Below are 12,621 nucleotides of genomic sequence, written 5' to 3' on the forward strand. Positions count from 1 at the left end.
GACCGAGGGGTGCCACGGAGCGCCCCGGGCCTGGCTGGGGGTCCCCACCCACTATCCTCCTCTTGGCCCCCGCCCACTGCCACCCCTGTTGCGGGGGACCCCCACATGCTGCCCTCTCCTGTGCTCCCCACAGAAAGAAGCACCTTCAATCCCTGCTTTAGACTGGCCTCTCCAGCCTGTACACACACACACACACACACACACACACACACACACACACACGTGTCTACACTGACCAACCGGATACTCATATACCACTCGGACACTCTCCCCTGGATTACTGTCCATTCATTGGACCATTGGGACACCCCCCTCCCAAGTCCCCACAGGCACTGTGCTGGGCTTTGGTGATGGACTGGAAGCACTACAGAGAGTCTTTGTTGTTCTTGCGGAGTTAGCTTTCTCGTGGAGGAAGAGGAGAAATACACGACTGAAGGACCCAGAGACGCACGGGCAGTGGTAAAGGCTGGGCAGAGACAAGACCCAGGGCGCTGGCCTGTACAGGCACGGGCAGCTGCTTCAGCTGAGGGCCTGGGAAGGCTGCTCTCTGGAGGGAGCTTTGAGCTGAGACCTGAGGTTTCCGGCTAAGGCAAAGGCCAGCAGTGGTGGAAGGAGCTTCTGGAGTATAAAGAACAATGGAAGTGAAGCCCCGGTGTCTGGAGACCAGGCTTTGGCGGGGAGAGGGGAGGGAGGGGTTGGCAAGGGCCAGATCGTTTAAGACCTTGGGAGGCCAGGGTAGGGAATGTGGATTTTATTCCCATGGACACAAGATATCATTGGAGAGTTCTAGTAGGTTATGGGGAGCAAGGGCAGAAATAGGGGGACCCAAGGGGAGGAGGCTGTTGGGAGGTGAGAGAGAGAGGTTGATTTGGACAAAGGGGATAGCAGCAGGGGGTGGGGAGTGGGAGGAAAGTAGGTCTGAGGGCAGATAGACTCAAGAAGAACTTACCCACTGGGAGAGGAGCGGCTTGGGGCAGAGTTCTGCTCTGGCCGTGTGACAGTTAAGTTCTCATTAGGTATCCATGTGGAAATAGGTGGGCAAATCCATATATGAGCTCTAGAAAGGAACCAGGCTGGGGACACCCCACTAATTTTCCTTCTCAGGCAAAAATGCACATATAAGGTCAGCACTCACACGGCCCCAGGCTCACGCAGCCTCTCACGGCGTGTCCACATGGATACGCTCGTCCACGGGTATTGGCAGATCCCCCAGTGGGGATGTGTGTTACAGACACACACAGGCCTCTCAGCAAAGAAGCACCGACAAGACCTTCTGAGCCAGGGGACCCTTGTACAGTTCTGACAACAGCACACCCAGGTCGCAAGTAGGACAGTTTGAAAACAGGGCTCCGAAATTCTTTGTTACCTCCCTTGAAGTCCAACTGAGCTTGGGACTGCCCTCGAACGGCAGGTCGCAGAGAGTTGACACTGCGTGACTCCGGAGGCTGGGACATTGGGACACTGGCACCAGGAACCCTGAGTCTCTAAGAAGTCCAACTACCGGGATGCTGCCATGCTGTGAAGAAGCCCAAGGCACAGAGAGGCCGCCTGTGGACACGCCAGTGGGTGGTCCTCACCTTGAAGTCATCCAGCACTGTTTCCAGAACATGCCTTCGGGTGATTCCAGCTGCGGCTCTGGACATTGTGGAGCAGAGACAAGCCGTCCCTTCTGTTTCCAGACTGGATTCCTGACCCGCAAACTCCAGGAGTATAATAAATGGCTGTTTTTAAGGTGCAAAGTTCTGGAGTAAGTTGTTATGCAGCAATAATAATGGGAACGATAGCTGAAACTATTAAGTGGTAATTATACACTCTAAGTACTTTGCATGTATTAGCTCACTGTTAACCCTCACAGCTGCTTAATGAGATAGTAATAGTTACCCTTTGCTCCCATTTTATGAATGAGGAAACCGAGACAAAGGGAGTGAAGTAAGTTGCTTGCGTAAGAAGTAAGATCAAGGACACACACCAGTATGTAGCTGAGCAGGGAGTCTAGCCCACTTACCGGGGAAATCAGCCTCTTCTCCATCATGCTCTCCTGCCTTTCCGGGATGGAGAAGAGCCTGAGGAGGCCTCGTGGCCATTGTCACATGACAATTCCTCCTCCATCTGTGAATACCTAGAATTGTCACCTGGTTGTCAGGGAGCCCTCTTGCCCAACTATAGACCCCAACAGTTAAAGCCAGAAATAGACAAGACCCCTTAACTCATGCTCTAACTGAAACCCATTGTGCTTATTTCTTATTGCACTTTCTTGCGTTGATGAAGATGTTTTGCAATGACCGGAACATTCCAATCGCCAGGCCAGAAAAGCCCTGAGAGCAAAGGAATGCTTAGAAGAACAATTCCCTTCTCTGCCCGTGACCATGTACTGAACACATACTGATCCCCACTCATGATCACTCGCTCCCTGCTAGGTGCCTTGCGGTAACCCCCTGAACCTCTCCTTATAAAACCCTAGGTGCCTCTCTTGTGGGGGGAGAGGTCAGTTGTTAAGGCTTGAGCCTACCACCCTCCCCCCACCACTGGCTGCCTGCAAGCCAAATAAATTTCTCCCTTTCTCTTTTCCAAACCCTTGCCTGCCTCTTGAGTTATTGGCTTCTCTTGCGATGAGTAAATCTGTGTTTGTTTGACAACAGTATTGGCAGACCCAGCCAGGAGCCATGCTTCCAATCTGTCCAGCCCCCAGAGGATTCCCGGATTGGGACAGTAGGCCAGGGTCGTGCTCACCCCTTGGTCTCCTGAGTTAGCGGCTATGATAGCTTGGTGACATGGGGGCCTAGTACAGCAAGGCCTGGGCTCTTCTATTACCATGAGGTAACCTATAGAATTTATATAATAGAAAGGGCATAAAGTCCCTAGATGTTCTTTGATCTCTGTGGCTCGTGTTAAAGTCATGACAACGTGTGTAGGCTTGCTGCTGGGCTCTGTCTCTCCTAGAGAATAGAGAATCCCTCTTCATTTGTTGGCCCAAGTGAGAACAAAAATGATCTCACGGGTCCTTTTGGTAAGCATCTTCAAAAATGGTTTCCCATGAAGGTGGGCAGGACCGACTAACTCGTTTCTAATACAGCAAAAGTGATGGATATCATGTCAGAGACTGGGTTATAGAAGATGGTGATCTCCATCTTGCTCACGTGCTTCTGACCTGTCACCCTCTCTGATGAGGCCACCTGCCATATTGTGCGCTGCCCGACGGAGGGGCCCAAAACGCACGAACTGCGGGTGGCCTCCAGGAACAGCCGATGAGGAACTAAATCCTGCCACTACTTAAATGGTCATACGAACAAACAAAAGAGGAAAGTCTGTGACGATGCCAAAAAGGGACGCCAGAACTCATCGAAGTTGGATTTTCTCTCCTCTGAGAAATCAGAAAGGGCCTCCCTGAGGAACTGACATTTGAGCTGAGCATGCAAAGATGCTTGGATGGGTCTAGGCAACAAAGGGAGGGAAGAGCACTTCTGTTATGGGAAATAGCAGATGCAAAGGCCCTATTGCAAGAGGGAGCCTGGTAAGAATGAGAGACTGAGAGAAGGCAAATGTGTTTGAAGATCAGAGAGCCAATGGGAGCTTGGCAGGAGATGAGTCTGGAAGAGGGACAGAAGTGTCCCATGCAGGATCTCAGGGGTCTTTAATCTTCAGCACAATGGGAAGCCATTGAAAGGTTTGAAGCTAGGGTTTCCTACAGTAGAAGCCAGAACGAGTCTGACCACAGGGAGCCTGGGACTTGTAAGTATGTTTGCACAGTGGATTTTCCAAAGAAGGGGTTTAGACAGATTCGGTAACCATGGAGATGGCTATGTGGCCACTAACAATTATGATAATGAAGCCACAGACTTGGGAAACCGGGCATTGTAAATGGCATTGGTTCTGGGTGAGCTCTGAGTAGTCTGGGCTGATGAAAGATGCTGGAAACCACATTGTGCCCACACAAAGGGTCTGATGCCTGAAAAGGTGGCTTGCCCTGTGTATGAATGGAATGCAGGGGCCGCAGAGCTGAGGGCTGGTGTCATAGCAACCCTTGGACGAAAGGGCCTTTCTTCAGTATTTCAAACAGGGTCCCAATGATGGGGGGAGGAAAATGAGCACTCGAAGAGTGTCTGCCATCCCCCAGGCACCCTCAGAGCAACATCTCACTTAATCTTAATAAGTCATTGCCACAGTAAAACTAATTGCCCTCATTCTGAGGATGATGAATCTGAACCTTAAAGAGACAATGCTTGCTGTCGCATCCACTGTGCACCGGGCACCTTGGCTGCCCCCCCAGGGCCCATGCCTAGCTCCCTTCCTCCTTGCTTCTAGAGCAGCTCTCTGCCTGCACAGGCCAAAAATGCCAGATCCTCACTTTTCCAGCTTCCTCGGCAGCTAAAGCAAAGATGCATGGGCCGATCGTGGCCAATGTCCTGCGGAGGAAGCCTGGTGGGAGAGGAGGGACTTCCAGCAAGGGGTTTTCTCCCAAATAAAGAGAGGTGTATAAGATGTAGCTCCTCTCTTCTTTGGCCAGATGTTTTTGTGTTCTCATATCACGTGTGGAACTTTGGTGGCCGTCTTGTGACCATAAGACGACAAGTGTAGGGACCAAAGCTGAGGCTGGTGAAGGGCATGGAAAGAGCTTGGGTCCCTAAAATCATAAAGTGACTAAAGGACACCTGAGACCCCTCGCTTCATAAAATTTTGTTCTGTTGGGTAATAAATGAACTTACTGGGGCACCTGGGTGGCTTAGTCATTAAACGTCTGCCTTCGGCTCAGGGCGTGATCCCGGCGTTCTGGGATCGAGCCCCACATCAGGCTCCTCTGCTGGGAGTCTGCTTCTTCCTCTCCCACTCCCTCTGCCTGTGTTCCCTCTCTCGCTGGCTGTCTCTCTCTCTGTCAAATAAATAAATAAAATCTTTAAAAAAATAAATGAACTTACTGTTAATCCTAAGTAAGCTATTTAGTTGAAAAATCTGCTACTTGCAGCTTAAAATAGCAAAACTTTTGGCAGTCTACTCATTGTCCCCTGTTATAATTCCTCCCTTACTTCCTTTTCATAATATTTTCCCAAAGTTGTAGCTGAGTTCATGGCTGCCCTGCTAGAGAATAGTTTTTCCAGCTTCCTTTTGAGCTTCATGGGCCACGGGACTGAGTTCTGGTCAATAGGATGTGAGCGGCAGGGACGTGTGGAACTTTGGGGTCAAGTTCTTAGCTGCCTGTCCCCACCCTCATCCCTCTTCTTGCCAACTGGAGTAGGGGAGCAACTGGAATAGACTCAGAGAAGGTAGCAATGAGTTAAGGATGCCAGAGCTATACTTTTACATAAGAAAGAGAGATCTCTCATAATCAAGCCACTATTTTTAGGTCGCTTTGTTACAGCAGCTAATCCTGTACCCTAACTAACACAATCTCCAAAACACCCACCCATTCAGTGGTGGGACCAGTCAGGGTTCGTGCTGTCAGCCACACAAACTGCCCCGCGGCTGTGTCTGAGCACTGGCAGCCAAGACCTGGGGTAACGGAGGGTCTTCTACAGTGCAATGCGGCTCTGGTGGCCCCCTGTGGGGCACCACACTTTGGGGATGCCCCTCCCCCCAAAGAGTGGTTGGCGCTGGGAGTCTACTTATAATAGCTATTGTATTAAGCCCTCCATAAATAATAATAGTTTTCACCTGGGAATGCTTATCATGTGTCTGCATAGTTCTATGTGTTTTACCCCCAGTTACTCATTGAACCCTCGCAAAACCTCCATGATGGGTATTCTTTACAGTCTTATTTGGTAGATGAGAAACCAAAGTACAGAGACTTGCTCTTCCCCAAACATGCCAAGCACACTTCTCCCCCAGGGCCTTTGCACTTGCTCTTCCTTCCGCCTGGAATGCTCTTCTTTCAGGCATCCATTCACAGGGCTCAAACGCCACCTGTTCACTGAAGCGCTTTCTTTTCACAGAAGCCTTCTTAACCACCTTATTTAAAATTGTACCACTGCCCACACCCCGCCGCCACTCTACCACCCATAGGTAGATTTACTATCCAAACTAGCACGCTTTTAAGAGTAAAAAGGGGATACCATTAGTGAACTATTTCCGGAAGAGCCAGAGAACTAGGAGGCGGAGCCACCAAGGCCGACCGCGAGCCTCAGCGCTTCTGGAGAGAGTCCAGGAAAGGCGAAGAGTTTCTGACCGAGAGTTGCCGAGGGTTCACGGAAATAGCCGAAGATGGCGGAGACGGGGCCGCTTCCACCGGCGGAAGTGTAGGCACTGGAGTGGCCGAAGAGGTCCGAAGACTTACGACGGAGAGAGCCGAACATCGCCGGCAGTTTCCGGAGACAGCCGACGGGCTCCGAGCGGCGGCGCCGAGGCGTAGTCATGGCGGCCGCCAGTGCTGCAGCTGCGGCCGAGAAGAACGACGAGCCGGCACCGGAGGCAGAAGCGCTGGCCGCGGCCCGGGAGCGGAGCAGCCGCTTCTTGAGCGGCCTGGAGTTGGTGAAGCAGGGCGCTGAGGCGCGCGTGTTCCGCGGCCGCTTCCAGGGCCGCGCGGCCGTGGTGAAGCACCGCTTCCCCAAGGGCTACCGGCACCCGGCACTGGAGGCGCGGCTCGGCCGGCGGCGGACGGTGCAGGAGGCCCGGGCGCTGCTCCGCTGCCGCCGCGCAGGTGAGGCGGCCCGGCCCGGGGGCTCGGGGGCCCGAGCGACGCGAGCAAGGGTCTCCCTTGGGCGCCGCGCCCCGTTTTCCCCTCAGTCTCTCCCTTTGTACCCTCTGCGTGAACTTCTGCTGAGAAATGCCAACCTTTCATCTCTCTCGTCATTCATTCCTTCATTCTTAAGGAGCTGCCTTTCCTAGCAGCGAGGAGCGTTTGTCCTGGAGCCATTGCTCCCGGTTCAGTTCCCGGCTCTTCCACTATTGCTCGACAGGGAGCATGCTGTTTAACTGCCCTGAGCCTCGATTTCCCCATTTGTACCGTCTCAGTGTTCGATCATTATCTCTTCATTCATTACTTTTAAGAAGCAGATGTAATTACAAATACTTGCCGTGAAGCCAGGCTCTCTGGGTTCAAATCCCGACACCACTGTGTCATATGCAGGCTTTCAACAAATTATTTAACCTCGTCCTCAGTTTCCTCGCCTGTAAAGGGAAGTCACAGTATGTTTGGTTGTATGGCTGGTACATAGCACTCAGTACATTTTAGATTTCATGAAATCGTTTATTACTTTTAAATTAAAACACCATTGTACAGCACCACAGTATACCTTATCCTCAGATGAGAAACTGAGGCTCAGAGAGGGGAAGTAACTTGCCCAAGGTTACACAGCTAGTGAGTGACCCAGCCAGGCTCTCAGCCCATAACCTCTGACTCAGAAACACTGGCTTTTGACTTTTACACATCCTTTCTTTCTTTTATTAATATTCTTAGGCACCTGCTTTACACCAGAACATTGTTAGGTAGTGGGAGAGATGGAGGAAATTAAGTAGCAAACAGACATATCTCTGCCCTTGCCTAAGTTTAATGAAGTTATTTGTGTGTTCCTGTTTTCTATTTTCACCCTCTCTAGGATGTAAGTTCCATTAAGGAGGGATCATAGTTGCTTTGTTTCCTGCTGTATCCTCACTGATAAGTCTCCAGTATCTAGAAAAGTGTGCTGGGCCTGATTGTCATTCAATAAATATTCATTGAATCTTTGAATGCAATGAATTCTTTGAATTATTGGAGGTATCATTCTCCTGTTCTAGAAACAGAAACAAGCTTAGAGAATTGATGTGACTATTAGGTTATACAACTAATAAGGAAGGGAGCCAGGATTTGAACCCATCCTTTCTGACTGCAAAGGTGACTCTCTCAGCCAACACTCTGGCCTGTTTGTGTCCTTTGGAGGTGGAGCCTACTCTGACTATGCTTACCCTTCTGGCTCTTTCTTTTGTTTTGTTTTGTTTAGGGAATAAGTATGACGAATGAAATCCAATCATAAAGGGTGGAAAGGAGGAGGGCACTTTGGCACTACTAAGCTTAGCTGTGGGATGGCTTAAGGCACAATCCTGCAGGGCATGAGCAAGGAAAACTTCCACATGAGTTAAGCTGTACTATTCTGCAGCATTCCTAAATCATTTTTCCTGAAATAAGCAGATATGCACTGTAAAAGTCTGGCTCAATCTTTGAAAATTAAACTTAACATTAAGAAAGAATCTAATCCAATAACCATTTCTATCTTGTTTGCAGGGATATCTGCCCCCGTTGTCTTTTTTGTAGACTATGCTTCCAACTGCTTATATATGGAAGAAATTGAAGGCTCAGTGACTGTTCGCGATTATATTCAGTCCACTGTGGAGACTGAAAATACTCCCCAAAGTCTCCTTGGCTTAGCCAGGACCGTTGGGCAGGTTTTGGCTCGAATGCACGATGAAGACCTCATTCACGGTGATCTCACCACCTCGAACATGCTCCTGAAACCCCCCGTGGAACAGCTGAACATTGTGCTCATAGACTTTGGGCTCAGTTTCATTTCAGCACTTCCGGAAGATAAGGGAGTTGACCTCTACGTGCTAGAGAAAGCCTTCCTCAGTACCCATCCCAACACTGAGACTGTGTTTGAAGCCTTTCTGAAGAGCTACGCCACCTTCTCCAAAAAGTCCAAGCCAGTGCTAAAAAAACTAGATGAAGTGCGCCTGAGAGGAAGAAAGAGGTCCATGGTCGGGTAGAAGAGTCTCTTTGACGGGTACAGACATTTAGGCCACTTACGTCCAAGAGAATGTGAAGGAGTGCTCCGAGTAGGAGATTAGACCTAAATAAAGGTGTTGAGGTATTTTTAAGCGGTCTGTGATCATCCTTGTTAAGGGTAATCATCATCTGCAGTCGACTGTTCTCAGCAGCTTGCTGTGTACAGAAGACATGCTCTAGGCAGAGCTGGGTATCTGAAAGATCTAGGACAGGCTTTCTCTGTCTGCGCCATGTGTACGTCAGGTACGTGAGCATGGCATTGCAGAACATGGAACCACATAGAGACAACGTTATTTGCTTTACAGTCCTTCGGGTGAGACGAGGACAAAGTCTCACGGATGTCTCTATCTACCCGCCAATCCACCATTTTTTTTGTTGTGTACATGGCATAGTCCTCTGGAAACCAGTATAGTGGGATGCAGCCAGCATTTTAAAAATGAAGTAGAATCGTAGACTGGGGAATATCCAGAGTGCATGACATGGAAGTACTGTTTAAAAATTTGTTTCAAAGGTATATGTAGACAAGGGTATATACCGAGTTTTGATATAAAATATATTTCTTTTTGGGGGTCACAGTACAAAAAGAGGAAAAATACTGCTCAACCCCAATTAGTCTTGTTTACAAAAAGCAGGCTGATAGCTTTCAGGTAGCTGAAATTTGTATAATTTTATACAGCATTGTTTTCATTTTCGTTCTGTATTTTTACGGTTACCTTCTAATGAAGGCAAGTGATCAATACAAAATTTCTTTTAGTTTATGTAGGTAAAAAAGTGAGTTGATTTATATCACAGGTAGTAAGTAGATAGAACACAAGAGGTGGAGTGGCTTGGGAAGGACTGAAGTTTGATAAAGCCTGGTTTAAGGGAAAGCGGCAGGGGAACTGAGCGAAGGTGCAAAATGCCACCAGCTTCCTTACACTGAAAACCCTGCCCAGCGTCAGTTTCTTCCCCAGAGGTGTGTGGCCGTGGGGAGGTATAAAATAAAGTACCTTTCCTCCTTGCCAGCTCCAGCTAGCAAATAAATACTTTGAGTGCCTTATGTGTGGCCGGTAACCTGTGGGATACTGGGGTGCGCAAGGAGTGAGCTTTCTCGTGGGTCCGGGACTGTGTTCCCTTCACCACAGTCAGCCCTGTGCGTGTGGCAGAAAACTTCCCTTCTTGGATAGTGGTGCCTAGTAGAGAGGAGAGTTAATATTGCCTGTTTACTGGTTGTCAGATACTGTGCCAGGAGTGTTCATATTGGATCTAAAACAACTCCAAGTTGGGTATTATCCCCAGTTTGTGGATGGAGAAATGGGCTCAGAAAGGGGAGAACTTGTCCAAGATGTCACAGGTAGCAGAGGGTACTTGTACCTGGCTCCCAAGCCCATGTGCTCCTCACTGGTACTTTAAGAAATGAGATACTGGATATGATATTATTATTAAATTATTTTATATATGTATGTTATATATATTGCTTATATTACTATATTCTTATCTTTATATTATTATGATATGTGTTGGCATTATAGAACATTTTCAACAAACTTCAGGGGTCCTAGGGGCTGGCAATAGTTTTTTCAATTATTTCAATCAACGAGAGGGCTCATTCCCATTTCCTCACGAGTACTGTAAGGCTAATGAGGCTCATATCTGCCCTGGGTGGGGGGAGGTTGGGGCACGTGTACAGCCAGTAGGTCAGCAGATACCTAGTGCTCACTGTGTGCTGGGGGCACAGAGGGGACATGAGGCTGGCCTTACTCTCCTAGCAAACAAACTGATGTTGGAACTGCTGTGTGAAGGAGAACGGGGAGGTGGGGAGCGTGTTCCAGGCGGAACCGCTGTGAGGGACAAAGTCGGTGAAGGAGGAGCATCCTTGGGCTGCAAAGCCGGGGTGGCGGGTTTGCAGAGAGCGGAGGAGAAGCAGGAAGTGAGATTGGGGAGGTGGGTAAGGACCAGATCACGCAGGGCCTTGTGGCCAGCCTGGGTTTTGTTCTCAGTGCGACCTAGAGAGTTTTAAACAGGGAGACATCACACTTATGTTTTGAAAGGATGACATTGGTAGGAAAAGGGCTAAAGGGGGCAAGAGGGGAAATGAGAAACCAGGGAGAAGGCTTCTCAGCTACCCAGGCCGGTGATGGCAGTAGTCTGGGATGGAGGCCTCAACGTGTGTGCTGCGAACCATTGCTGCGTGTGACATGGTGGCCAGTGGCCATAGAGGCAGCAGCAGCAACAGAACATTTTAAATGGTCTTTGCAAGCATTGAGGGAGAGGGGGCTCCTGGAGAAACCACAGATGTTCCGGGAGGAGAACAGTCCGTCTGTGTACTCAGCCCGTGGCCGTGATGGGAAATAAGGAATTAGCAAACATTCTGAGGCGAGCAGTGGTTCCGTCCCTGGTTCAGCATCTCACAGAGGGCTAAGCAACCCTCTGCAATTCTGATTCCTCAAAGTTCTCGTGGGGACAGCCGGCACTTTGCCACCGTGAGCCAATGGCACTAGCAGCTCTGTGTGAGTTCCTACTGGAACCTTCCCAGATGAATTATAAACCTCATTTTACAGATGAGGAATGGTGCTCAGCAATGTAAAGCATCATGTCCTAGGGTCACATCAGTGACAGAGCTGGGATTCAAACCCACATTTGTAACCCCAGCAGTTCACCATTGAGCAGTTACTGAATTCTTTGCATGCATTAACCTGTTTTACAGAGGAGGCAATGGAGGCACAGGGAAATTGAGCCTTGCCCCAGGTCACACGGCTAGTGAGTGGCAGAGTCAGGGAAATGTGATGTGACATTGAGACACGTCCAACACTGCAAAGGACACAATGCCCACATCTTCTAGAACACTTAAAAGAGCTCCTGTGGCTGGCCCATGGGCCATGGAATGGAGTTACCCACGTTGGGCATAGTGAGTCCTTGCACAGGCAGTCATGTTCTTGCTGGCCACGAGGATCTGGGAACACCACCAGCCAAGGGCTGTGTGCATCATCTCTGCTGTGGCCGAGAAAGTCAACTCTGACCCTGACCCAGGTTCCAATACAATTTATTTACAAAACCAGGCAGACAGCTTGTGGGCTATAGTTAGCCAAGTTTTTTTTTTTTAATTTTTTAAATTGTTTTTTAATTATTAAAATATTTGTCTTGATGACTGAGTTTTTAGGTGCCCCCTTGAATGTGTGCCCTAGTGAGAGCCTCACTCACCTCATCCTGGTCCTAACCCGGTTGCCGCTGGCTGCTAGAACCCCGGGCTGTGAGAACCCAGCTGACAAGGGCACTGGGACTTTCCTCCTGTGTCCTGAATTCAGGGTGCTGCCCCACCAAAGGACCAAATTGCCCTTTCTTGAGTCCAGAGGAGCTCTCTGTCTGCCAGCAGAGGTCGCCAGTTACTATCATTGAAGAAGCTTCCCTCCCCTTCCATCCTCCTCCCTCCTTCCTCTGTCCCTCTTTCTTTCCTCTTTCTCCCTTCCCTCCCGTTCCCTCCTTCTCCTTCCTCTCCTTCGCTCTTTTCCTCCTCTCTCCCTACCTGGAACTTGGCTCGTTTATCCACTCAGCACCTTAGCTGGGCACCCTATACACCAGCCGCGTGCTGATCATTCAGGCTGTGTGGGGGTGGCTAGTTCCCTCCTGCCTTGATTTTGGTCATCCATTCTCTCACTTCTTCATTCATTCCCTGGGTATTTATGGGGCACCTTGGCTGCATCCGGCTCTGTGCTGGGTCCTGAGGATGCTGCAATGATGAGGAAACCCAGCTCCCCCTGGAGCCCCTTCCCTCTCCCAGCATTGCTGTAATCAGTGGTCTCCCCGCTCCTCCCCCTGCTTCTGCCCTGCCCCCCATATTCTCCCTCACTCAGCAGCCACAGGCACCCTTGTAAAGCCGGTTTATGCCACTTCTCTAATCAGAAAACGTGATGGCTTCCCATCCCACGTCTCCTTGCCGATCAGCTGCATGACGCGGG

At 49.7% G+C, this 12,621-nt stretch overlaps 1 protein-coding gene across 1 annotated transcript; it reads left to right on the plus strand.

Annotated features, from left to right (window-relative positions):
• Nucleotides 1-6,290: 6,290 nt before the first annotated feature.
• On the plus strand, nucleotides 6,291-8,778 carry TP53RK (TP53 regulating kinase). Its single transcript, XM_034641237.1, has 2 exons — nucleotides 6,291-6,628; nucleotides 8,189-8,778. Exons 1-2 carry the CDS (start codon nucleotides 6,343-6,345, stop codon nucleotides 8,665-8,667), a joined length of 765 nt encoding a protein of 254 aa, XP_034497128.1. The 5' UTR covers nucleotides 6,291-6,342; the 3' UTR covers nucleotides 8,668-8,778.
• The last annotated feature ends 3,843 nt before the right edge of the window (nucleotides 8,779-12,621 follow it).

The sequence above is a fragment of the Ailuropoda melanoleuca genome, chromosome 13 (assembly GCF_002007445.2).
Source record: "Ailuropoda melanoleuca isolate Jingjing chromosome 13, ASM200744v2, whole genome shotgun sequence".
Lineage (NCBI taxonomy): Eukaryota > Metazoa > Chordata > Mammalia > Carnivora > Ursidae > Ailuropoda > Ailuropoda melanoleuca.

Bases quoted from the DNA above. Each gene is read 5' to 3' on its own strand.
- TP53RK (XM_034641237.1), top strand. From the start codon at position 6,343: ATGGCGGCCGCCAGTGCTGCAGCTGCGGCCGAGAAGAACGACGAGCCG. The intron at 6,629-8,188 runs GTGAGGCGGCCC...TCTTGTTTGCAG, and splicing joins GCTCCGCTGCCGCCGCGCAG to GGATATCTGCCCCCGTTGTC.